The sequence below is a fragment of the Ipomoea triloba genome, chromosome 3 (genome assembly GCF_003576645.1).
Source record: "Ipomoea triloba cultivar NCNSP0323 chromosome 3, ASM357664v1".
Lineage (NCBI taxonomy): Eukaryota > Viridiplantae > Streptophyta > Magnoliopsida > Solanales > Convolvulaceae > Ipomoea > Ipomoea triloba.
In genome coordinates, this window is record NC_044918.1 from 24,489,793 (window position 1) to 24,516,645 (window position 26,853).

Consider the following 26,853-nt stretch of genomic DNA (forward strand, 5'->3'; position numbering starts at 1 on the left):
TTTTTTTTTTTTTTTTTTTTTTTTTTGCCTTCCAGTGCACATTGTTCCTTCTTCTAGTGCACATTGTTCCTTCTTCTAATGCACATTGTTATGCCATACAAAGTACATTGTTATGCCTTTCAGAGCACAATGTTGTGCCTTCGTAGTGAATATTGTTTGCCTTAGAATGCATATTGTTGAGCCTTCCTGTGCACATTGTTGTGTCTTCCATAGCATTTTTTTTTAATTGTAGATGACGAACTTTTTTTTTTTAAAGATCAATTAATCTTGATCACTAATTACTAATTTGAGTTGAATATTGCTTGTTTGTTTATTATGTATGGTCGTTTATGATTTGTGTTGAAGATCCTATATTATATATTGCTTGTTTCACATCTTTGTGCCTCCCGTACGCATTTTTTGCCTTCCAGTGCACATTGTCCCTTCTTCCAATGCACATTACCCGTTGAACCAGTATAAATACATCTGTCGTTTACTTTAAGCTCTTATATTCTTGATCCATACTTCACACACAAACACAAAATCATTCAAACATCTTACTAAAACTTTAACTACATATCTTCACAAAGCAAAACAAGTAAAGACTTCTGTTTCGTAGAAGTATACAACTTTTTGATATACTTAAAATTGTGTAAAGTTTATTCAACTTCTTTCTAAACTTCAACTTTTCTAGAATAACAAATGCATCTTATTTATACTATATAATTTTTAGAGAAAATTGTCATTTTGGTCTACTGACTATAGGGATCCTCTTAATTGCACTTCACGACTTTCAAAAGTGTTAATTGCATACCTTGACTATTCAATTTTTGTCAATTTTGGTCACTCCGGCCAAATTGCCGGCTAAATGTCGCCGGATTTTCTTAAACCTTAAAATAATAAAGGCATTTTAGTCATTTCACACCCTATTTATTCTTCTCCGGCGAGTTACCACTTTTCTCCGGCGATGCAGCTCCTCGACGACAAGTCGACGCGGGTGACCGGACACGGCGACGACGGTCCTCCCTCGGCGAGCAGCAGCTGTGGTGGATGGCGGTGGCTCTCCTTCCCTTCTCTCGTCGATGGGAACTCCAGCAAATCAGTAACCAACAGTGAACAGCTCCTCAACGACAGCAACAGATCTGGTGAAGTCGACGGCGACGGAGCTTGGCAGCAGTAGGTCTGAACGGGTTGGGTTGGGTTATTTTAGAGGTCTGGCAGCAGATCTGAACGGGTTGGTTAGCTTGACGGCCGCGAAGCTTGGTGGCAATGCAGCTTCTCGACGACATTGACGAGAAGAAGCTTGGCTGGAGAAGAGGAAGAACAGATGGTTTCGCTGGAGACAAATCCACGGCTGCCTGGTCTACCAGAGAAGAAGCATAAAAAATTGGTTCGCCGAAGAAGAAGAACAAGATGTGAAATGACTAAAATACCCTCATTGTTTTAAAATCCGGCGCCGTTACCAAAATTGACAAAAATTGAATAGTCAGGGTATGCAATTAACACTTTTGAAAGTCGTGGGCTGCAATTAAGATGACCCCTATATAGTCAGTAGACCAAAATGACAATTTTCTCTAATTTTTCCTTATTTATTTTTATTGAAAAGAAAAGAAAGAATGTAGCCGGTTCATCTTGATTTGACATATATTCATTCATTCCATTCATATGGTTCTAGATTATACTCCATTGAAGAGCAGAACAGTCGGGAATGAAATGGCAAGACAATGATAGCTGCCAATTGCCATCCAAGACCAATGATGGATAAAGTTGCCACATCAAGCCATCAAGAACCTCTAACCTCACCTAGTTAGGAGCTAACTACTTTATTAGTTGATGGTCATCTTTCTCCTTCATGTACACATTATTCAACTCCCTATTCCCAACTACTCAAAAGAAAATTCTAAAAAATTTCTGTGTTTGTAGACAATTTGACCTGTTGCCATATTACACGGCGCGGTAGAATCTGTCACCATTCCACATTCCATTAGGTTGATGCTTTTCATAGTAGTTCATTCATACACGATAAACCCGATATCACCTTCTGCTGCTGAAGAAATTAAAACTGTTTTTTTTATTTTTGGGTATTCATTTTTCCACTTCCCCAATGCCCATTTCCTTTCCTGGTAATTGCTCTCGATATAATTAAGGCTTTTTGCCAATCCTCTAGGAATTAGCGAAAATGGCAACAGATGATCCAGAGCAGCCCACTCTCTCTTCCATCGGACAGGTTCTTCTTCTCGTTTATTTATCTATTTTTTTTTTTTTTCAAATTACAAATTTTCGATATTTTTTGGGTGAAATTTAATTGTTTCCAACTAACAAACCTAGCCCGGGAAGTCGTCCGGCGAGATTGGAAGTGTTCAAGAGCCTCTCCTTTTTGGCCAACAACCACATGTCGAGAATTACTCTGTGGTGGCCTGTATACTGCCGTGAGTTTCTCCTCCGCCCCCAAATTTCAGATTGAGTTGACTCACACTCTGCTCTTTTGCTTGTTTGTTTACTTTCCAGAGTATTATATTTCAGCATCGAAATGGTTTTTGGGGCTGCTAAATCCAAATTCTTTGAGCATAATGAAGTAATTTTAGGTGGATTGTTGTCAAATAGAGATACCCACATTTATAAAACTTAACAGGATGTTGACTCTTCTAAAAGGGTTTATGTTGGATTCCTTATAGAAGTTAGTAAATGTGTTAATTATATGAGATTATGATGTGTTGTGAAAACTATAAGATTTATTGGAAAAAGTAATAAACTTGAAAATGCTAATCTAAGGTCAAGTGAGGCTACTAAAGAGAATAGCTTGAGGAAATATAGTCTTTGATGGCTGACTACTGAAGGTTTTTAACTCTTGAAATGAGTTTCAATCTTTTGCAGTTTGGTAGCTTGGTGTTTATTAATGATGCCCAGAACTTCTTATTTTCATTTTTCCTAGTAATTGTTATAATCAACTAAATGTTTCAGGTTTCTGTTCCCTGCTTTTGGAGGACTGCTCTATGGTTATGATATTGGCGCTACATCCTGTGCCACAATTTCCATAGAGGTGCTCCTTTTATTTTTTATTTTGTGTTTTCTGATTCAGCCCTTTAATGGATTAAGGTCTCTTCACTATCATGACAACTTTACTGGTACATGTTAAAACTAGTAAATAAGTTAATTACAATGTTAACCTGTCAATCTTTACTATATTCTGCAGTCTGCCACATCAAGTGGGATTTCGTGGTATGACTTGTCATCTGTGCAAATTGGTCTCATAGTAAGCCTTTCGTCTCTATTTATTATTTTCCAGTTACCTGTGCCTGGTATAATCTGATATTTTCTTTAACTTGATCTTCTGCCTGGTATAATCTGATATTTGTTACTTTGTATTGCCCATTGATCATTACAGACTAGTGGTTCACTTTATGGTGCTTTAATTGGTTCTTTACTGGCCTTCAACATTGCTGACTTCCTAGGTTAGTTTTAACTTCTCCAATGAGAGTTTCATGCCAACAATTGATCTCATATTTCACCATATGAATTCTATATCGTTATATTAAATTGTAGGACGAAGAAGGGAATTGATGCTGTCTTCTGTACTATATCTTATTGGAGCCTTGATAACAGCATTCGCACCAGTCTATGTTGTTATGGTGATTGGGCGTTTTGTTTATGGTGTAGGAATTGGGTTGGTAAGATACTTCCAGCAAATTTATATTTTTATCAACTTTTTTTTCCCTTGTTATTTGCTTGTGAATATATAGAGACATTTATATGTATAGTTTACCCCAAATTCCATGTTAAGGTGCTGCGACACAAATGCTCATCACCCAAAGAGTAATTTGGATTGTTAATTTTACAATGAACAGGAGTTCTACAGCTTGAACTGGTAACCAGTATACAGTTAAACTGATAGTTGGTGGTGCTTAGCGCACCTAAAAGTTTATGAAGAACTGATGATATACAAAAGGCTACATATTTGACTTCTGATTTATGATTTTTATTTTTTTCATATGTGACAGGCAATGCATGCTGCTCCTATGTACATTGCTGAGACATCACCGAGCCAGATAAGAGGGCTGCTTATTTCTCTTAAAGAGTTCCTCATAGTCTTTGGAATGCTAGTAAGTAGTGTGAGCTAGTGGAATCTATTTTACTCCTGCTCAAACCTTGGAAACCTAATCTGTTTATATTTCTGAATGGCAATATGCAGTTAGGCTATACAGTTGGCAGCCTTATGGTGGAAGTTGTTGCTGGTTGGCGGTATATGTATGGAGTTAGTGTCCCAATATCAATTATTATGGGTATTGGAATGTGGTGGCTTCCCGCATCACCTAGATGGATTCTGCTATGTGCTATTCAAGGGAAGGGTGATATGCCGGGTTTACGAGAGACAGCTGTAAGTTGCTTGTGCCGGTTGAGGGGTGCAACAATTGGTGATTCGGCACATCATCAAGTAGATGAAATTCTGTCTGAGCTTTCTCATTTAAGTGAAGAAAAAGAGGCCACAATGGGAGAAATGTTTCAAGGGAAGTGCTTGAAAGCCCTAACGATTGGTGCTGGACTAATCTTGTTCCAACAGGTATCTTTTACTTTTCGTAGGCTCTGATTTCAATTATATAACACAGTGAGTGTAATTATGGCATGTATCTTTACTCACTAAATGCAGATTACTGGGCAACCGAGTGTTCTGTATTATGCTGCAAAAATTTTCCAGGTACATCTGCTAGATAGGGCAAGAGTTGTGATGTAGTTTTTCATACCAAAATTTTCCGGTTTCCCTCCCTCCTTTCTTTCTTGAACTGTACTGACCTGTTGCAAAATTATAGGATGCAGGATTTGCTGCGGCAGCTGATGCCACAAGGGCGTCGATCTTTCTTGGGTTGCTGAAGGTGGTCTCCTGAGGAAGAATTAACTCCTCTTTTTTTTCTTTGGGTTTATGATTTTCTTTTATGACTGTCCACTTTTCATGCTCTCCAATCTGTTCGAAACTGTTTGCTTTCACGTCATCAGTGTTTGATAAAACTCATGAGCATCTGCAATCTGCATTCAATAGAGCTATTGCTTCCTTCACTTTATATCATATTTCTTAAAAACCGACCCATTTTCTAGTTCCCTTCTTGTGTCCTCGTGTTTTTTTCTGCATTTGGCTGAAATTCGACCTGTTCTGCTTCAACAGGATGTAGCTTTTTTTTTTTTTTGCATGGTTTCACTATATAATAATGTTACTTAAATGATTAGTTCGGGTTGCATTTTGTTTTTTTCAGCTGATTATGACAGGTGTGGCGGTTGTAGTTGTCGATAGACTTGGGAGAAGACCTTTGCTACTTGGAGGTGTCTCTGGCATTGTAAGATCTCTTTATATCAGAAGTTTCTGATTTTCCATGAACTGTGATTAACTGAATTTGTTAGGAGTACATTTTATATTCTTATTTATACTGGTGATTTCATAATAATCTTGATCAATATATATCTTAAAATGCCCTTAATGGCCTGTTTGGTACAATGTAATTGCAATTCTTTTGCAATGTACGGAGTAATTCTTTGGCTAGTGAAACTACATTGTTTGGTTGGTCGGAGGAATTGCAATTCCCTCATTCATACACCCCCTCTGGGAATTCCAATTCGGGGTACGGGGAAAACAGGAAAATGACTAAATTACCCTTGACTATTATTATTAAACAATTAGTCTTTATATCACTTTTTCCTTTATGATTTTCAATAATTCTATTCCTCCCTACCAAATGTAATTTCAACTCCTATTTCATTTCCACGGAACTACAATTCATTTATTCTCTAATTCTGTCCTCCCGACTTAAAACCCATTGGTGTCTAATCTGGCAGGCAGTAGCACTATTTCTTCTGGGATCATATTACACCTTTCTAGGCAATGTGCCGCCGGTTGCCGTCATTGCTTTGCTATTGTATGTGGGATGTTACCAGGTAAACAACTCAGAATTCTTAATCTTGATATATGATGTGTATTTTGTAACATGGAAGGGTGTAATAATGCCACCTCTTGAGTTGTACATTGCAGTTATCTTTTGGTCCAATTGGTTGGTTGATGATTTCGGAGATCTTTCCTCTGAGAGTGAGAGGGCGTGGTTTGAGCATTGCGGTTCTTGTCAACTTCGGAACCAACGCTCTCGTGACATTTGCATTTTCTCCTATGGAGGTACTCAAATCGTTGAGATCGAGTTATTGATTGATCATTCAATATTGGATTAAATCCCGTCTTGTGATCTTAGCTGTCAAAAGATTACAAGGAAATAAATCAGTCTAGTTTACCTATAGTTGACCGGCTTAAATCAAGGAGACAGATTTAAACTCGTAACTTTATAATTACAAGTGTGAATCTCTTCTTTTAACGAGATTTTTTCCTCGCCCTGTGACCCTAGCCGGTAAAGGACCACAATGAGGTAAACCAGCCTAGGTTACCCATAGTTGATCGGCTCAAACCCAAGGGTTTAAGGATCGAACTTCTAACCTCTCGGTTGTAGGTAGAGCACTCTTACCACCTGGACTGTCCTTACGGACTATAAGTGTGAATCTCTTGTCATCTTGGCTGGGTTACCTGGCTTGTTCTCTAATTTTTATTATATTGGTGGATGCAGGAGTTGGTGGGAGCTGGAAACGTGTTTTTCATATTTGGTGTCATAGCTATTGTGGCTGTTATTTTTGTCTTCTTTATCATACCGGAGACGAAGGGGCTGACGTTAGAGGAGATCGAGGCCAAATATCTCACCTGAATATTCCTTGGGATGATGCATCGTCATTTATAAACTGTCCAATTATCACATAACCAAATATGTAACTGAAATGTATTATGGCACATTCCTATCATTTTATATACACGTTGTACAACAAAAATAAACAGACTTGACGTGAAGTTAACATGTATTTTCATAACTAAAAATTAAATTATGTAAAATGAAATTTACTATTACGTGTAGTTTTTAACAATTTTACCTACATTAATAATTATGGAAAAAATTTCTAGGTGTTATTTTAAATACAAAACTATTAATAATCGCATCAGTGTCTTTATAAAAACAATTATTATATTTTATAAAAATGAACAAATAATTTAAAGTTAAATAATTTCACAAACAATCACATTATTATTTTAATAAATATTCCGTAATAAGTTAATTTTTAATAAAAATTTATATAACAAAACTTACGAACAAGGCAGAACTAGAAATCTTGACAACTAAGGGTGAAAAATCAAAGTAGTTCAGAATACGATAGAAATATTCATAGCAAAATATGATACATAATTAAATGAATAAAATGATTCGAATAAAAAATACATTTTAATATATTAAAAGTATATTATTCGTGTACTGAATATACAATATATAAAATAATATACTTTTTTTTGAATATAATTTACATTTTTAATATACTAGAAGTACATTATTTATGTAGTGAATGCATATTATTTGATAACATAATCTACATAATAATAATTGAAATTAAAAGTCGATAACTAAAAGCAATACTAGCTCAAAAATCAGAGGACCATTATATTTTCTGGATTAATTATTAGTACACAACGCTCTCCTCAACGATTTTGTTATATTTAAACATTGGGCATCATAAAATGCAATAGTAATAAATTATATATTAACCATTAAATAAAAAATACATTAAGGAAGATAGTAGTAGCCCATGCACATTAAGCAAAAGTACGTTCCATTAAAATGTAAAGAATACTTTCAACAATATAATGCTACAAATTTTATTAAAACACGCACACAAATTTGGGCACAAGAATCATCAACTAACTGTTACCATAAAATTCAAACAGCATACTCTGAATCCTACTGCGTGGAAGCTAGGTGGCGGAGCAACACAATCTTATTGCGGCGTGGAAGGTGGCGCAGCTTGTAGTTTTTCCCGGAGATCTTTTCTCAATATTTTTCCGGATGCTGATTTTGGAATTGCATGAATAAAGTATACCTTGTGTAACTTCTTATAAAATACCACCTGTATATTTTATACAAAAAAGAAACCCACAATTCTGGTTAAGGCCCTAGTTTCACGTACTATATGTGTGGATAAACTAGATATACAAATCTTGAGTGCAAGGGTGTAAATGAATCGAGTCGCTAATCAAAGTTCTACTCGAGCTCGAGCAAATCCAAGCTCGAGCTTGGTTGGCTCATTTACGGCCCTAGTTGAGTGATTTTTCAGTGGGACTGCCGTTTCAGGCAAATTATTGGGTGGATCACGAATATAAGGTACATTTTTATTATACTAAAAGTACATTATTTTTGTACTGAAAATACATTATTTCATTGTATATATTAAATAATGTACTTTCAGTATTTAAATAATATACTTTATGTACAAAAATAATGTACTTTTAGTATATTAAAAATGTACTTTTTATTTATGGTCCACACAGCTGTGTGGACCATGGTCTATGCAATAATGAATGGCTGTCTCACAATCAGGTCAGGTCAAAATAAAAATATAATACTTGTTTTGAATTGTGGTGGCGAAAAAGGGTAGGCACCTGTTTGGCAATAAATTCCTTTACAGCTTCTTCAGTGAGATCAAATCCATCCGAGGATCGAACCACAAACGCAACAGGGACTTCTCCGGCTGCATCATCTTTTTGCCTGCAAATTAATTTTTACTACTCCAATTAATATCTCAAACTAAGTAATATATAATGGACACCTAATCATGCATTTCATTGATGAACTTTAGTAGATAGTATTGACTTACGGTACGACAGCAGCATCTGCAATCATCGGGTGGCTCAGAAGCAGAGCCTCAAGCTCAGCTGGTGGCACCTAAACATTTTTAATTTCCAAAAACATAACTTATAATATAATTTTTGAATTTTGAAAGGGGAAAACATGAAAGCTAGGTAGCTGGTAGTGTATCCACCAATTGGTACTTAGGGGATTGTGAGGCAGAAACTAGTGAAGAGTCAAGCCCAACACTTTTCCTCTTGAAAATGTAATGGCAAATGATAAAGTTATGCCTTGAACGTGAGCTATAACTTTTGGCGTAGTGGTAAGTATGTATACCTGAAAGCCTTTGAATTTGATGAGTTCTTTGACTCTGTCGACGATGAAAACTTCATCGTCATCGTCTACATAGCCAATGTCGCCGGTGTGGAGCCAGCCATCCACGTCAATAGTCCGAGCGGTGGCCGCCGGATCATTCAAATACTCTGAACCAATTGAAATTGAAATTCAATTGAAGGTGCTTAACGATATGATTGAATTGAGAAGTTAAAGCTCAGCGTACCTTTCATGATTTGAGAGCCGCGTATGCAAATCTCTCCGGGTTGGTTGCGGCCAAGGGAGCAGCCGGTTTCCGGGTCTACCACCATCAGCTCCGCGTTCCTCACTACTGAGCCGCAGGAGCCGGATTTAGCAGGCAGCGCCTGCTTCGCGAATGCCGGACACATTGACAATACTGGCCCTGCCTCAGTCATTCCATAACCCTGCACCCCCAAATAATTTATTTTTACTTATTAAAATTATAATTTCACCAAATATAAATTTGTTACTCCATATTAAAAACAGAGTGAGGAATTTTCTAACACTATTGTTAGATCAGCTTTAAATGCATTTCCAAATTTCTATGAGCTAACGTGGGCTACATGTTAAGTAATCATGATTATAAATTATAATGACTTTCACTAATAATGCCAAAGACCTTGTGGTCAAGTGGCATCCGGTGTCCCGATTAACATTCCCACATGGATGATGGGAGTGGGTTACAACTACATTGTAATAGAGTCAGTAGTACTAAAAAAAACTTCAAACTTGCTAAATACCTTAGTCTTATACTCTGAAAAAAAAATTTGTTTAGAAATACTTTTCGAGATAACATTTACTGATTTTTATCATTTGACTTATAAATGATCTTTGATTATTCGACCTTTTTATCAAATCATTCGATAATAAATGGTCCCTAGATGATTGATTTTGTACAAAATTTTGTCCTTCAATTAAATATTCATTTAAAAAATGTTAAATTTAAGAATAATAATATAAAAATTGACATCTTATTGAACAAATTGGGTTCACTCTAGTTCATCATTAGTGAAAATGTAGTGGAAATGTAAAGAACCAAATTTTAATATTATTACCCTTAAATTTAATATTTACTAAATTAATGTTTAACTAGATGACCAAATTTTAAACAAAAGCAATTGTCAAGTAACCATTTATATATCAAATTGAAAGTTGAAGATGAAAATTAGTAAATATTAATAGTCAATGAACCATTTATAATCTATTTAAAAGACGATGAAAATTAATAGTTAATAGTCAAATAATCATTCTTGAAATTAATTCTATTTTATAGGAGAAATTTTTTAATTTTGAATCTTATCACAATCGTTTTCATTTGTTAATGGGGACCATTAATCGTCAAATCTGGGACACGTGATAACAACCTTAAATCATACTATATCTCTATATGCATCATCTGGTTCCTGCATTCCCACGTTCACCGATTTCCAATGTTTTCTCTACCTTCTAATTTATGAATTCTGTTCACCCTTACTCCGAGGCTATTTTTATTTTGGGTGGTATAGCTTACTTTATAATTTTATATCTACGCTTCTTTTAAAAATATATTTTTAAATTACTCATGATCCTTTACAAAATAATATCTAATCTATAATAATGTCTACATTATTAAAATTCAATTTTATGGCCACTCATTTAAAATAGTAACAAAAGTGTCATCATATTTTTATATTATTGCCAACCTCGATTTTTAGTACTTAATACATTTAAATATTAAAAATAATAAAATATTACGATTTCAATATAGTTATATATTTTTCTAGTACTTCTAACAAATCAAGAAATATAATATAACCAAGAAATATGTAATTTTTTCTTAATATAAATTTCATTTTCACAACCTTATATAAACTAAAACTTTATTTTCCTCAGCTACTATAAATTAATTGACGCTATCATGAGTCTACAGAATAATTTTAATACAATGACAGTATATTAAAAGTAAATTTAAGACATTATATGCAACTCTGCAAGCACAGCAGAAGCTCTGGTTACCTAATATATTAAAAATAAATTATATTTGTAGTAAAGGATAAGGGTAAATTGTAAAGTAACATTAAAATTTTACCAAACCACGTGAACATGCCACGTTGATTGACACCTCAACGACCTACGGAGTAATTTTTTTTACAAAAGATCTTTGGTTTGCAGTTGTACTTTCTATAAATTGGATCCCAAAATATTCTCTGAGATTCTTATTTTGAAATTCAGATTCTATAAATTACACGCAACATTATTAGACCATTCAAATACTTTTGATGGGAGGGAATTAAAATTTCATTTCTTAGAGAATTAAAATTCATTCTCACCTAATTTTAAAGATAAAGAAAATTTCATTGTTTAGTTAGAAAGAATTACAATTTTGCAGAATTATAATTCTTTCATATTCACAATATTAAAATTTCATGCCTTCTCCTGATATTTTTAATTTCATAGTGCATGCGAAGAAAAAAATATCCTTAGAATAAAATTATATTTCTCATTTCTAATTTAAAATTGATGTCTCATTTTCACAAATTAGAATAGCATATACTTTTTTGAAAACACATGTGGACATATTTTAAATTCCCACGTTTTTATCACACTATCTTTTTCCCGTGAAATTACAATTTCTTTCTCTTCTAATTCTTTTATTGCAACTAAACACCCCTAACGATTTGTTATGAACTTTTCTTTAGTTGTTGTGAAAGAAAGAAGAGATTAAGTTTTAATGCTAAAATCCTTTTTATTTTTTTAGAAGTACATAGCATGGGCACTCATGCCTGCACTTAAATTGTTCAATGTACTCGTTCGCTGAGTGATTAATCATTAAAGTGACCTTTAGTTGTTGAACACTCTGATATATATATATATATATATATATATATATATATATATATATATATATATATATATATATATATATATATATATATAGAGAGAGAGAGAGAGAGAGAGGACTGCGTTCAAATGAGAACGCACCGCCCATGAGAGAATTGCGGACCAATCGCCACGCGTCACGTGTCCAGATGTAGTTGCACCTAAGGTTATAACTAGGTGCACATAGGTGCATGAATGTTAACAAGGTAATTACTTGTATTTGTACGTGAAAATAGGTGCACAATTGCATGTAAAATGTATTACATGTGCAAGTAAAATGTACATTCAGCATCAATACTAAATTCACCTAATGTTATAACTAGTGCACCTAATGGTATAATTAGTTGCACCTAGTTGCACGAATGTTAACAAGGCAAATTACTTGCACTTGTAAGTGAAAATATGTGCACTTGTAAGTGATTTTACTTGCACTTTTTACTTGCAACTGTACACCAACTACTTACACTTATAACACATTTACTTGCACCAAAGTTCGAGATATTTATGAAAATGTCACCGCGTCGTTTTTTTAAAATTACATCTGATTTGTTGATATGGACACGTGGACGACTGTGGATCGTTCTTATTTCTCTCCTGACACCTGTTCCCATTAGAGAACGCCCCTATATATAGTCTGGACCCATGAATTTATTAGCTGCACTCTCATGCTAATGGCTTTTCGTATGGAATTGATCAGCTTATCAACACATCAATTTTCCATGCAACCTAATCTTGTGTGGTATTCTACAAGACCCAACCCCACTCTCGTCCTTATCTCCCTTCTAGACGGCTTGAAATATAGCCTCCAAATTAATTTCTGTTATCATAACCCTCAACTATATCTAATAAAATACTTACATTTAAAAAAAAAAATTACGATATTATGTAATTTTAAATTAATAAATCAATTATCATTAAGATTCTATCATACCCTTCAATTGTACCTACTTGAATATTGAGTTTTTAAAAAATGTTAAGATGTTTTATGGTATTTTTGTGTACTTTTAAATAAAAAAAAATGAATGATATATAATTCTATATGGCAATTAATTTCATTTTCAAGTTGATTATTGTCTTCTTAAAAGGGGTAGAGAAACTCACCTATCACATTTACTTGTTCAATTGTCCGAACATGCTACCACCAAAAATACAGCCGACAGACATTATTACTCTCATCAGCAGCACTACTCTATATATATATATATATATATATATATTCCATTGGGAGGAGGGGAAAACTCTAATTAGTCTAATCTTTGAATAGCTTACTATTATTTCGTTTATTTCTACTTTTTTTTTTTTTTAAAACTTTCTAAATTAAAATTGATTTGTAAAAAGAAATGTTAAGTTATTATTTTAAAAAAATTAATAAAATAAAGACATATACAGATAATTTTATTCCATCAAGAATACATTTATCATATATTCTTTTCGAAAAAGTTGAATTTCCAACACGGTTACCCTAGCGAGCATATAAATATAAATGTGCAGAGCAACTATCAGCTTGAGTTTTTAGTTGGATGGAACACATAATTCAATTTGGTATTAGAGCCAGGTAATGGGACCTAATTGTTAGGGACAATAAATTGAAAATAATTAGAGCTTTAGCTAGGAAAGCTCACTCATAAAGCATGAGAGAAGATAAGTGAATAGTGGTTGGAGAAATATGTGACAAAAATAAATGAAAGTGACAGCGACAGAGTGTTTACCTGACCAAAAATGGCCTGAGGGACTCTCTGATGGAGCGCCTCCTCCAGCTCCTTCCCCAGCGGCGCCGCGCCGGAGAGCACCACCCGAATCGAGCTCAAATCGTAGGAATCCACGATCGGATTCTTGGCCAGCGCCAAGACCAGCGGCGGCACCACCGCCGCCACGGACACCCGGTGCTTCTCTATCAGCTCCAGCAACGATTTGATTTCGAATTTCTGCATCAGCAGCACCGCCGCCCCTGCTCGGAGGGAGCAGAGGAGAACGGAGTTGAGGGAAAATATGTGGAACAATGGTAGCACGCACAGAACGACGTCGTTCTCTTTGAGGTATAAGTTCGGGTTCTCGCCGTCGACTTGCTGGGCCACGCTGGTGATCAAGCTCTTGTGGGTCAACACCACTCCTTTCGGCAGCCCGGTAGTCCCGGAAGAGAACGGCAGAGCCACGGCGTCGTCAGGGGCGATTTCCACCGTCGCCGGCATATCCTCGTCGTCGGCCTCCGACAGCACCGAGAAATGCAAGCAATTTTCCGGCGGGTCATCGGTGGTGACCACCGAGAAATCCTCCCCGATTTTAGGGTACTCCTCGCCGGAATCTTTCAGCTTTTCTACGTACACAGATTGGGTAATGACAACCTTCGCCTTGGAAGCACTCATCTGCTTAAAAATCTCGGCTTTGGTGTAGAAAGGGTTGGCCGTGGTGGTGACCGCGCCGATCATAGAAGCCCCCATGAAGGAGAAAACAAACTCCGGGCAGTTCTGGAATAGGGTCATAATCACATCCCCCTTCTTAACCCCGAGTTTCGCCAATCCCGACGCTACTTTCCGGCAAATCAAATGGGTTTCGGCGAAGGAATATGTTTTTCCGGTGGAACCCACGATGAGACATGTCCGGTCCCGGTACTCGGCCAGATTCTGGAAACAATAAGTATGGAGTGGGATTTGATTGGGGATGGGTATATCCGGCAACCTCGATCGGAAAATATGAATCTGGGAAGACTGTGCTTGTGTCTTCCCAGAATCTGCAACTTCAAGCTCTGCCTTCTGAGTTTCCACAGATAGCATCTTTCCTTTCTGGTAATTCCGCAATTCTGTGTTTTATTGTATTGTGGAAAGTGATGAAAGGGTAATGGAGATTCAGAGAATTGAAGTGTGAGCTCTGAGAAGTAAGAAGATGGGACAGGGGAGGGAAGGGAGGAATAATAATATAAACACGAGGGGGAGAGGGTGGTAGGTGGAGCGTGGCAATGCAACCTTATTAGAGGCTGGTGGATGGGAATGGGATCAACAATGGGTGAACTCTCCGGACAACAAAGCTCTATAGGGATACAATCGTCATTTCACATTAGAAATGTCAACTATTTTTTTTTAATACTATTCGCTCTATTACAATGTAACATTTGTTCATAAATAATTTCTTAACCTATTAGAGTACAAAGAGTCAATATTCTCATTAAAGTTTGAACTTCCTCTCATTTGCGCAAATTATATGGTGGACCATGGTCCACAATATATTGTGGACCATGATCATAGCTGATACTGCAATTGTGTTGAACGGATACTGTAGTTGTGTTGAAAACATACTGCAGTTGTGTTAAAAGGAAACTGCAGTTACACGGAACAGAGACCATTCATCCGTTCAATACAACTGCAGTACCCGTTCAACACAACTGCAGTATCTTTTCAACACAACTGCAGTATCCGTTCAATACAACTGCAGTTTCAGATGGATGACACGTCCTCTGTTCCGCGCAACTGCAGTTTCCTTTCAATACAACTGCAGTATCCTTTCAACACAACTACAATATCAGTTCAACACAACTGCAGTATCAACCATGACCCATGGTCCACAATGTGGACCATGGTCCACAGTATAAGGACTGCTCATTTGAGAATGTCTTAGAGTTGCCATGAGTTACAAGCTACTTGGTCATTGGCAATGTTTATGGTGCTTCTCCTAAAGGAGAAATTCCAAGTTAATCTTGAAAGCATTTATTAAACTTGGTAAAAGTAGCACTTAAGTTAAAATATGCATAACATAATTGAACCATTGGTAAGTAAAATATGTGTAATTAAAATTATCTTGGTTGTCGTGAATGATCATAAATCCTCATTTCTTAAGAGACTTCAAAAGTTTAAACTCTCATTATGTATGAAAAAATGAATATAGTCAGTACTGCGAATGAGGATTAATTTGAATATGGCATATGCTTAAAAGTGCTTCCTATAGTTAGAGTTTACTCATGACATGTTGTGGTCTAACAAAAAAATATGTCTAATAATTGAAATAGTTTTTGGGTTTCTTCCTTAAAAATCTAGTTATGTTGTTTAGATGGTGCAATAAGATATTTTCTCTCTTCTGCTAAGCTAATTGAGTGGAAAGATTGAAATGTTTTTAAATTAAATTACACGAAAAAGAAATAAAAAATGTCTTAATTATATATATTTAATTATTGATTGATTTAATTACACGTATTTTAAATTTACCGACTTAATTACAAAGAAATGTATATATTGTATGGAGTACAATTTAAAGAAAAAGCGACAAATAGATGAATGATAAGCTCTGCCAACTACATGATCCACATATGTTTTAATTTCGCAAGACGTGATATTGATTACTATAAATTGATACACCTAAACTAAAACTAAAACTAAAACTAGAACTAAATATTTATTATATTATATCATAAATAAGAAACAAACTCCAACTAAATCTTAGCGTACATATGAAACAAACTAATTTTTAATTGTTGCAAATTAATTAATCACAACACATTAAACGTCAATTTTGTGCTTAGTTGAAGACCACACAACATAATTACCTCAAAACTTTTTTTTTCTTTTTTTCTTTTTTTTTTTTTAAAAAAAACCTCACAAATTTAGTTGAAATAATCTCATATCAGCTTCACTAGCAGATAAGAGGGAGGGAGTTAAGAAATGCATACTCGGTGCTTGATAAGGTCTAGAATGAAATTATTCAAAAGAGAAAAAATTACCTAGTGTGGAGAAGAATTTAGAGTGTGAAGTGTTTGAAATAAATATTTGTTTCAAAAAAGATGATTAAATGATATTTAAGTTCAGATCAAATTTTTACTCTTGAAGTGACTTATGCAATATTGTAAGTGAGGGAAGTAAAAACAAAAACAAAAAAGAATAGGAAGTGTTGCCACCAGTATACGCCCAAGTTTGTGTATACCACTCTTGCATCTCACCTACCTGCAACATAATGCCTACAACTACCTTTCCATTCAACCTATGACCTATCCTTCATTTTTCTACTTTAATTTCTCTTTGTTGTCACATGAATCAATAGAAGATGCCCCGCATCTATTTGGGCCATGAGATAGTTCCAACACACACAAACAAAAAAAAAAAAATGAAGAAAAAGGGACATTCATTGACGTGCATGAAAAATATGACTAGTTATTGTATGGACCATAGTTAACACAGCTATGCAGATTACAAATAAAAAGTATATTATTTGTGTATATAAAATATATTATTTGAAAGCATATTATTTGAGAATTGAAAATATATTATTTTTATGCTATCAAATAATGTATATCTAATACACAAATATAATATATTTTAACTATATTAAAACGTACTTGTATTCAGGAAAAGTATATTATTTGAGTGCTGGAAATACATTATTTTGTATAATATACATTATTACACAGATAATGTATTTTATTAAAAATGTACTTTTTTATGGTCCACATAAAAAATTGCCGAGAAATATCATTGTCAAGAAAAATAAAAAATAAGAGTTTTGTTTAAATTATAACATTCTCTAGATAGATAGAAAAAGAAAATTACCCTTCAGTTGGTTCGATCATTTATTCTAAAGTCTTGTTTCAACGGTATACTTGGGAGGATATTGGAAGACGTTGACAAAAAAAAAAAAAACATTCTCAAACCGTACTGTCATATTAAAATTTAAGTAGTTAATCATTTTTAATACAATTGATTAATATTCACTTTGCAGTTATTGGACCACCGTTCCAACATATCGTGTTAGTGTGGTAACCAACGAACTTGGCAAAAATGTGAGCCACAACATTCAAAGACCTAATGAATAAAACGAATTCTGTAGAAGGTAAAAGAAGACATCAAAGCCAAACATTCGTTGACTATTATACCCACGTAAGACAAGTCCTCCGGATGGTGCTTGAGGCTAAAAAACATTCGAGTAATCGGTCTCCAAAACAACCTCATGATTGTTTTTTCCTAGCAACCATTTCATCGCACTCCAACAAGCTAGAGCTTCAGCTTCGGTTAGCAGTGAATTGTCAACGAGTTGAAGGGGGCCACGAGAAGCCGCGATGAAAGCTGCAAGCATCATGCCTGACTTGGTCCATCTTTAGCTTTTGCGCCCATTAATTCTATTTGGGAATGCACTCAGCAACTGCCTGGCCATCGATTTGAACTCGTGACCTCGACTCTGATATTAGATATCAACTTTGCACTATGCTTACTTCCAGTAAGTCACCTGTTAGAAATAATCTATGGCTCAAATTCATCAAGACTATGTCATCATCCACCTAGCTTCCACGTAGCATGCTTTGCCTCATTCTTACACGATCACCGAATGTTGAGGAGCTCCTTACATTGCCGCATTTTTCTAGACTTTAGCTTTGTATAAATAGAGCCTTTGTATTCTCATTTCAATGCAACATCAATTCAATTCATTCTTTCATCTGCTTTCCCTTCACGTGTGATTTAATATATATATATATATTATATTTCCATTCTCTTTTAAAGAGATTAATATATATATATTATTATATTTTCCCATTTAGCTAATTCATTTGTTATTTATATATTGTCCCTATTATTTAACTTCTATAATTCTCAATTTTCGATTATTCGCTTCCGCATTATTCCGCTATATTCCTAACAAGTGGTATCAGAGCGGTTTTAATTGAGAATTATTTTCAAAGATGTCGACTGTTACTAAGTTCGATATCGAGAAGTTCGACGGGAAAATTAGCTTTTCTATCTGGAAGGTTCAGATGGAAGCCATTCTAACCCAGAACGGTTTGAAAAAAGCGCTAGCTGGGAAGAAGAAGAAACCAGCTACAATGACAGATGAAGATTGGGAAGGGATGACAAGGCACGTTCAACCATTCAGTTGTGCCTGTCTAAATCGGTTCTACGTGAGGTGATAGGTGAGACGACTACGTCAGGTTTATGGTCCGAGCTGGATTCGCGCTACATGGACAAATCTCTGGCGAACAAGCTGCGCCTGAAGGAGCGGCTGTACACAATCCGTATGACGGAAGGTACTTCAATTCAGTCTCATTTGGATGAATTTAATTCTATTTTATTGGACTTGGAAAATATTGATGTCGTAATTGACGATGAGGATCGTGCTATTTTATTGCTTGTTTCTCTCCCTACATCATACAAGCATTTCAAAGAAATTATGCTGTATGGTAATTCTCTTGATGTCCTAACTTTCGACAATGTTAAGTCGAACCTATTGTCCAAAGAAAAATTTGACTTAGAAACTAAGTCTGGGGACAAAGGTGAAGGCTTGACTGTTAGGGGTCGTTCAGGTGAAACGGAGAGTAGCAATAAAAAATATAGATCCAAGTCCAAAGGACGTAAGTCCAACAAATCCTGTAAGTACTGCAAGAAGCATGGTCATGATGTGACTGAATTCTTCAAACTAAAGAATAAGCAAGAGAGAGAGAAGAAGTCCGCTGAAGCTAGTGTTGTTGAAAGTGATTCAAAAGGCGATGTGATGTTATCTGTTAGCTCCGGTGATAAACGGAGCGACACTGAGTGGATTCTGGACTCTGGTTGTACATTCCACATGTGTCCACACAAAGACTGGTTCATCTCTCTGGAACCAGTTGATGGTGGAGTTGTCTTGATGGGTAATGATGCCCAATGCAAGGTTAGTGGAATTGGAAGTGTTCATATCAAAACTCATGATAACGTTATCAGGACTCTTACCAATGTTCGGTATATTCCTGATTTGAAACGCAATCTGATTTCATTAGGCACCTTGGAATCTCTGGGGTGTAAGTACACAGCTGAAGGTGGAGTTCTGAAAGTTATTAAAGGCTCTCTTGTTCTTATGAAAGCTTCTCGTTCTGGAAGCTTGTACGTGTTGCATGACAGTACAGTGACAGGTTCAGTTGCGGTATCCTCATCGGTGTCTGATGCTGATCTCACTCAACTATGGAATATGCGTCTGGGGCATATGAGTGAGAAAGGCATGCATATCCTGAGCAAGAAAGGCCTCCTCGGTTCAGGTACGGGTAAATTACAATTTTGTGAGCATTGTGTTTTTGGGAAACAAAAGAGGGTTAGTTTCTCTACTGCTACACACCGTACCAAAGATGTATTGGAATATATACATTCTGATTTATGGGGACCGACTAAAGTCCAGTCTATGGGAGGCTGTAGATATTTTATGTCTATTATTGATGACTTTTCTCGTAAAGTCTGGGTCTATTTCCTGAAACATAAAAATCATGCATTTTCTATTTTCAAAAAGTGGAAAATTCTCGTTGAGACTCAGACAGGAAAAAAGGTCAAGAAGCTCAGGACAGACAATGGCTTGGAGTTCTGTGAGAGAAATTTCACTGAGTTCTGTGCAGCACAAGGAATTGCCAGGCACAAGACCTTGCCTGGAAAACCCCAGCAGAACGGTGTAGCCGAACGTATGAACAGGACTCTGTTAGAGAGAGCTCGTTGTATGCTCTCTAATGCTGGGTTATGGAAGCGGCGTGATTTTTGGGCCGAGGCTGTTTCTACTGCATCCTATTTGGTAAATAGGTCTCCACATTCATCCCTCGATTTCAAAATTCCAGAAGAAGTTTGGTCAGGTAATCCTGTTGACTACTCTATGTTACGAGTTTTTGGATGTCCTGCTTATGCTCATTCCAGTACGGGTAAATTAAACCCTAGAGCTGTCAAATGCATTTTCCTTGGTTATGCTTCTGAGTCAAAAGGATATTGTCTATGGTCTCCTGATTCTCACAAGATCATTCTGAGTCGCGATATCACTTTTGATGAAAATGCACTACTTTCTTCTGAAAAAGATTGTGTTGCTCCCAGCACAGGTGATATGCAGAGTACTGGAGAAAAGGTTGAGTTTGAGTTCAGGCCTACTGATAGTATTACTACCATTGATGGTAATACTAAAGATGATGCATCTACTAGCACTGCGCCTCTCGTTCAGCCACAACGGGAGCACTCTATTGCCCAAGACCGGCCTAGGAGGACAATTAAAAAACCTGCTAGGTATGCTAGTGATGATGAAACCCACTTGGTTGCTTATGCTCTTTCAGTTGCACAGGAGGTTGATGGTGATCCATCCTGCTACTCTGAAGCTATTTCCTGTGCCAACTCGTCCAAGTGGTTGGTTGCTATGCAAGAGGAGATGGAAAGTCTCCATAAGAATGAGACTTGGGAGCTTGTAGAGTTGCCAAAAGGTAAACGCCCATTGAGCTGTAAGTGGATTTACAAGAAGAAAGAATGCATCCCTGGGGTTGAGAAAGCACGGTGGAAAGCACGGTTGGTTGTTCGAGGTTTCGATCAACGTGAAGGTATTGACTTTAACGAGATCTTTTCTCCTGTTGTTCGCCATACCTCTATACGTGTACTACTTGCTTTTGTTGCTCTTTTTGATTTGGAGTTGGAGCAACTTGATGTAAAGACTGCATTCCTACATGGAGAGCTTGATGAAGAGCTTTACATGTACCAACCTGAGGGATTTGAGGTTCCTGGTAAGGAACATTGTGTATGCCGTCTGCAGAAGTCTCTTTATGGGCTAAAGCAAGCTCCAAGGCAATGGTACAAGCGGTTTGATGCTTGTATGTTAGGGCAAGGATTCTCAAGAAGCCAATATGACAGTTGTGTCTATTTCAAAGAATTTTCTAATGGATCTTTTGTCTACCTTCTACTTTATGTTGATGATATGCTCATTGCTTCCCCTGACATGTCTCTTGTTGAGAAGTTGAAGTCTCAACTAAGCAATGAGTTTGAGATGAAAGATCTTGGTGCAGCAAAGAAGATTCTTGGCATGGAGATACACAGGGATCGTCAAGCTGGTAAACTTTATCTATCCCAGAAAAAGTATGTTGAGAAGGTGCTTGATCGATTCAATATGTCTAATTGTAAGCCTGTGTCTACTCCACTTGGTGCACATTTTAAGTTGTCTTCTGATTCATGCCCTAAATCTGATGTTGATGTGGCTTATATGTCAAAAGTTCCGTACTCTAGTGCTGTTGGTAGTCTTATGTATGCTATGGTGTGCACTAGACCTGATTTGGCTCATGCTGTAAGTGTTGTGAGCCGTTATATGCACAACCCTGGTAAGGAACATTGGAACGCTGTTAAATGGATTCTACGGTACCTAAAGGGTACTTCCTCTTTGGGTTTGGTTTTTGACCGGAGTTCTTCTGCATCTACTGACATTATGGGCTTTGTAGATTCTGATTATGGTGGTGATCTTGACAGACGTCGATCGCTTTCTAGTTATATTTTCACTCTTTGTAATTGTGCTATTAGTTGGAAAGCTACGCTTCAGTCTATTGCTGCGTTATCTACGACTGAGGCGGAATACATTGCAGCAACAGAGGGTGTCAAAGAAGCTACTTGGCTACGAGGTTTGGTTATGGAGCTTGGTGTTTCACAAGGTCAGACTGTTGTGTTCTCAGATAGTCAAAGTGCTATCCATCTCACCAAGAATGATACATATCATGCCAAAACCAAACACATTGATGTCAGATACCATTTTATCCGAGATGTTGTCGCTGCGGGAGATATTGTTATCCAGAAGGTTCACACATTGGAGAATCCAGCAGACATGCTTACAAAGTCTCTTCCTATTACTAAGTTCGAGCAGTGCTTGAATTTAGTCGGGTGTTCCAATTGTTAATTTTCAGTTAATTTGATCCAAGGTGGAGATTGTTAGAAATAATCTATGGCTCAAATTCATCAAGACTATGTCATCATCCACCTAGCTTCCACGTAGCATGCTTTGCCTCATTCTTGCACGATCACCGAATGTGGAGGAGCTCCTTACATTGCTGCATTTTTCTAGACTTTAGCTTTGTATAAATAGAGCCTTTGTATTCTCATTTCAATGCAACATCAATTCAATTCATTCTTTCATCTGCTTTCCCTTCACGTGTGATTTAATATATATATATATATTATATTTCCATTCTCTTTTAAAGAGATTAATATATATATATTATTATATTTTCCCATTTAGCTAATTCATTTGTTATTTATATATTGTCCCTATTATTTAACTTCTATAATTCTCAATTTTCGATTATTCGCTTCCGCATTATTCCGCTATATTCCTAACATCACCCTTCATGTAATCAAGCTAAGCACACTTAACCACAAAGTTCTTTAGTTATCTAGTTATTATATCCTTCTTAAAACCAATTGGTGATAAATAGGTGTAGATTAACTATTTAACCAAACCCCTCTATGATAAGTCACAACACCACGTCTCGAATCGAGTAGAAGCTGAACTCGACTAACGTCCAACACAACTATCCACATCGATCTTGCTATCTCCAAAATGACCTCCAGATGCATGACAACACCATCCCAACTCGGACATATGTTTTCCACCTCCACTCTTTAGCAATCAAATTGGAGGTACTGGGCAAGATGTTTCTCACAGCTCTCCATAACAAACTACGCCATTTTATAGGAACTTTCATGTTCCACAGTTGATTCCAACCAACGAAGTGATTCGATGTAGAACTGGGTTCGAAGTCTCAAACTAATTATGCCCTATAACTATCACGCACAACATAGAAGCCTTTAGCGTCCCACACCCAATACTAACAATCATCAAAGGCAGGGCTCACTAGTATCTGAGATATAAGGCTGACGTCCCTGGGCACAAATAAATCATTCAAAATGTCTTTGTCCCAATCGTTAGAGCCAAGATCAATTAAACTAGCAACGTTGGCACCTTTCAATGAGGGCTACTTATTAGCTAGTATGAACGAATGGGCACGCACTATCTGGGAGCTAGAGGGATCTCCAAATATCAATACCCTTGTGATAAGTGCAATTTTTATATATTATTTTATTATATTTTATTTAATAATTTTTGTTATATAGTTATATTTTTATGTTTAAATCTTATTTATTGTTACATTTGTATTTACTCTATATTTATCCAATAATTATAAATAAATTAATAAAATAATAATGTAGTTTGCAGTTAGGTCATTATTAATAAGTTGGACCAATTTTATAAAATGTGGTATTTAAGTAAAAATAGAGTTATTGTGTGCGTTGGTTGTTGCCTTATGTGCGGTGTATCAGCCGGTCAACAAGATCGCGAGAAGAGAGATCGAAGAGCTTTAATTGGCAACGGAGGAGCAAATTCCGGGCGAGTTTGGAGAAGCGGTTGAGGCTAAACAGTATAAAAAGAGGGTTTATGCGAAGAGGAAGGGCATCAGTTTTTGCTCTGGACCAATTCCGGCCGGATGTGATTCTCTATTGGTCGGCGGCGGTGACGAAGTCTGGTAGCGGCAGGTGTTCGTTGTTGCGGAAACAATCTGGGCAGCGAATTAATTCTGGTTCTTTCTTTATTTCTTTCCGTAATTTGGCCTGTTGGTTTCTTCATAATTGTTAAAGCTAGTTAGTTTGGATTTGTAACCCATACACTGTTCTTTTAATTTCAATTCTTCTTGATTGTTTAAGCTGCTAGGTAAATGCTTAATGACAATGATAAGTACCATGCTTACTGCATAGGAATGTTGCTGACTACAATGATTAATTACTTCCGTTTATTGTTAATTCAAATGGATTGCTAAATTTTAATTCAATTAGGAATATGATGAAATTGCCATGAAGATTTTATATTGATGTATTTTAATTTGTCAATCAAATTAAGTTTTATCCTCTGTTTTTTATTTCATTAATTGATTGTGTTAATGAGTGGCCAACTTTAGCATAGTTGATTAATTAATTGAGGGAATTTTCAGAGTACAAATCATGCCTATTAATTTCATGCTCCTGAGAGGATAAACGAGTAGGTAATTTAGTTGTCTTATTAGATTGTCTATTTGGTTCTAGATCGGGAATTCCGTAGTTCTTTTATACGAAAAGGGTTTTAACAGTTTAAATAAGTATCTTAAATACAAGAATGGTTAAAGCACGTGATTTACTTTGGACGTCATACGAGGTTATCATATTAAAGAAAAGAACGAACCCTTTATTGTATTGGCAAGTTAAACTAATTTGCATGATTAATAGTGATAATTGATTCATGTTCCTAGCCTTTAATCATTTGGTGCCTTGTGTCATTGTTAATTTATTAATTTTTCCTGCTAGTTACTTATTCCCTGTTATCTCGTTTGGTCTGGTATTCAATTATTGTATTATTCCAAGTTATTTTACCAGTTTTGATTTTATTTTATTGCCATTCAAGTTAATTAATTTTAAGTTATTCAATTGCATTGTATCAATTCCCTGTGGGTTCGACCCTTGCATTCTGCACACTATCACTACAACTGACTCGTGCACTTGCGAGGACATATATTAAAATTGTCCATTACCTTGCCATTACCTATTTCTCTCCGAACACCTCTTGTGATAAGTTCTTGGGTAGCATGAATCCTCTTCCAATAGAAGCTAAGATTACTACCCAATTGGGCGTTTAAGAAGGAGTCCTTAGGAAAATTACAAGCTGTAAAAATATGAATCACTAAGGAGTTAGGGTGGGTTAAAAAACGTCACACTTGCTTCCCGAAGAGAGCCAGATTGAAAGCATTAAGCGGTTTAAAACCGAGGCCACCAAACTACTTAGGGACACTCAACCAGTCCCAAACCATCTAGTGAACACCCTTACCATTAACACCACTACGTACTTCCCCACCAATAATTGTTCATTAACCACTTCAGGGACTCACAAAGGGTCTTAGGTAGTAAAAACACACCCACAGTAAACATAGGCATTGCCTGAGCCACACATTTCAGGATCATCTCTTTAACTGCATGAGACAATAACCTCTTAATTAATCCACGACCTAATTCTTTGTCTCAGTTTCTGCTCGACATAAGAAAATTAGCTCTCCTATTTGTTAGAGAAAATCCTCTCTGACAATTGGAAATACAAGAAATTGGAAAGCGATAACAAAACAAATTACAAGGAAAAAATAATAATCCACGTAGGATTAAACAATTACAAGGAAATAATCCACAAAGGATTAGAAGATACGAGCAAGGTGAACTGTATGGCCTTCGAGGTGGTTGGAAGCACGAGTCGTGTTGTCACTGTCCTTAAAACCTTATTTATCGCCTCCCGGGGTGCTGGAGCGTTGCGGCCTAGGTTTCCCAGGATAAAACGTGCTACGATCCGTCGTTTGAGCACATAAACTTGGACCCGGCGAACTAAAACGTGGGATGAACGCAGATGGCTTGAAGGAAAGGATAAGCAGAGTTTTGAGGGAGAAAGTGTTTCGTAGGTGTGTTCTGTGTAGCTTGTTCTTCAAATCAGCTGCTTATCAACGAATATATAGTGAAGGATGGGATCATAGCATTAAATCTGGCATTTAATTTCCCATGTGTAATCTTTCCTCCATTAGCGAAATATTAACACCCACTAACTAATCCACTAGCAAGAATTAACCCTGAAATGATGATTAGAATTAATAGATTTAATTTCGTAATGCCAAGAGTCATTTCTTTCACTGGATCTAGGAGGTGAACAGTCGCAGTTAGAGAGGTCACTGGAGTCGCGGTACGAGACATTGTTCCAGTCTGCGTACCTTCGAGACATCAAGCAGTGCAAGCTGCGAGACATCGTATCAGCCGCGAGACATCGCAGAGGTCCGCGAGACATCGGATGCGCGTGCCAACACGGGCTGCGCGACATCGCACGCGAGAGGTCGACTCCGTCCGCGAGACATCGAACTACCTCTCGAGAGGTCAGTTCGATCTCATGTGGTCTGAGATGGAAAACTCGTTCGAAAATATGGCATAACTTAGCCCGCAAGGCCTGCCAATTTTCCGGACGACATTCGTGCGCGCAGGTGCCGGCGTACACGAGTCAAGCCTTTTCAGGCTCAATTTGGAATTTGATTTGCACCTTGGAATTTGATTTGCACCCCCCCTGCGCGCGAGAGAGAACCTCTATGCCATACAAGTCAATTAGCTTTAAAAAGCTTCTTGTATTTATAGTGGTGCAAGTATTCATTCCCAACCAATGTGGGACAAACTACATAAGCTTTTCCACACTTGAATTCCATCTCAAATGGGTCTAC

General features: G+C 36.5%; 2 protein-coding genes and 1 long non-coding RNA gene across 4 annotated transcripts; 1 reads left to right on the plus strand and 2 right to left on the minus strand.

The window, feature by feature from the left end:
- The first annotated feature begins 1,799 nt into the window (after positions 1-1,799).
- LOC116013417 (D-xylose-proton symporter-like 2) lies at positions 1,800-6,901 on the plus strand. Of its 2 annotated transcripts, none has more exons than XM_031253157.1 (15): positions 1,800-2,060; positions 2,147-2,206; positions 2,308-2,408; positions 2,941-3,019; positions 3,173-3,232; positions 3,365-3,431; positions 3,523-3,647; positions 3,978-4,079; positions 4,169-4,537; positions 4,625-4,672; positions 4,785-4,847; positions 5,223-5,303; positions 5,800-5,898; positions 5,993-6,130; positions 6,570-6,901. In XM_031253157.1, exons 2-15 carry the CDS (start codon positions 2,159-2,161, stop codon positions 6,702-6,704), a joined length of 1,515 nt encoding a protein of 504 aa, XP_031109017.1. In that variant the 5' UTR covers positions 1,800-2,060; positions 2,147-2,158; the 3' UTR covers positions 6,705-6,901. The 2 variants fall into 2 exon arrangements, with proteins under 2 accessions (XP_031109017.1, XP_031109018.1); XM_031253158.1 differs by having other exon boundaries at positions 1,800-1,967.
- On the minus strand, positions 5,998-6,633 carry LOC116013418. The gene is made up of 2 exons (XR_004097246.1): positions 6,530-6,633; positions 5,998-6,203 (listed from the first exon to the last, which is right to left on the minus strand). It is a non-coding gene; the product is annotated as an uncharacterized LOC116013418 (long non-coding RNA).
- A 683-nt stretch (positions 6,902-7,584) lies between the features above and the next one.
- LOC116013476 (4-coumarate--CoA ligase 2-like) lies at positions 7,585-14,806 on the minus strand. Its single transcript, XM_031253257.1, has 6 exons — positions 13,589-14,806; positions 9,226-9,424; positions 9,003-9,148; positions 8,695-8,762; positions 8,480-8,585; positions 7,585-7,947 (listed from the first exon to the last, which is right to left on the minus strand). The coding sequence occupies exons 1-6, from the start codon at positions 14,648-14,650 to the stop codon at positions 7,819-7,821; spliced, it is 1,710 nt and encodes a 569-aa protein (XP_031109117.1). The 5' UTR covers positions 14,651-14,806; the 3' UTR covers positions 7,585-7,818.
- Positions 14,807-26,853: the final 12,047 nt, after the last annotated feature.

Excerpts from the sequence above, each read along its gene's own strand:
- LOC116013417 (XM_031253157.1), top strand. The coding sequence starts at position 2,159 with ATGGCAACAGATGATCCAGAGCAGCCCACTCTCTCTTCCATCGGACAG. Across the intron at positions 3,020-3,172 it reads GTGCCACAATTTCCATAGAG|TCTGCCACATCAAGTGGGAT; the intron begins GTGCTCCTTTTA and ends TATATTCTGCAG. Across the intron at positions 3,648-3,977 it reads ATGGTGTAGGAATTGGGTTG|GCAATGCATGCTGCTCCTAT; the intron begins GTAAGATACTTC and ends CATATGTGACAG.
- LOC116013476 (XM_031253257.1), bottom strand. The coding sequence starts at position 14,650 with ATGCTATCTGTGGAAACTCAGAAGGCAGAGCTTGAAGTTGCAGATTCT. Across the intron at positions 8,586-8,694 it reads GCAGATGCTGCTGTCGTACC|GCAAAAAGATGATGCAGCCG; the intron begins GTAAGTCAATAC and ends ATTAATTTGCAG. Across the intron at positions 7,948-8,479 it reads AGGAATTTATTGCCAAACAG|GTGGTATTTTATAAGAAGTT; the intron begins GTGCCTACCCTT and ends TAAAATATACAG.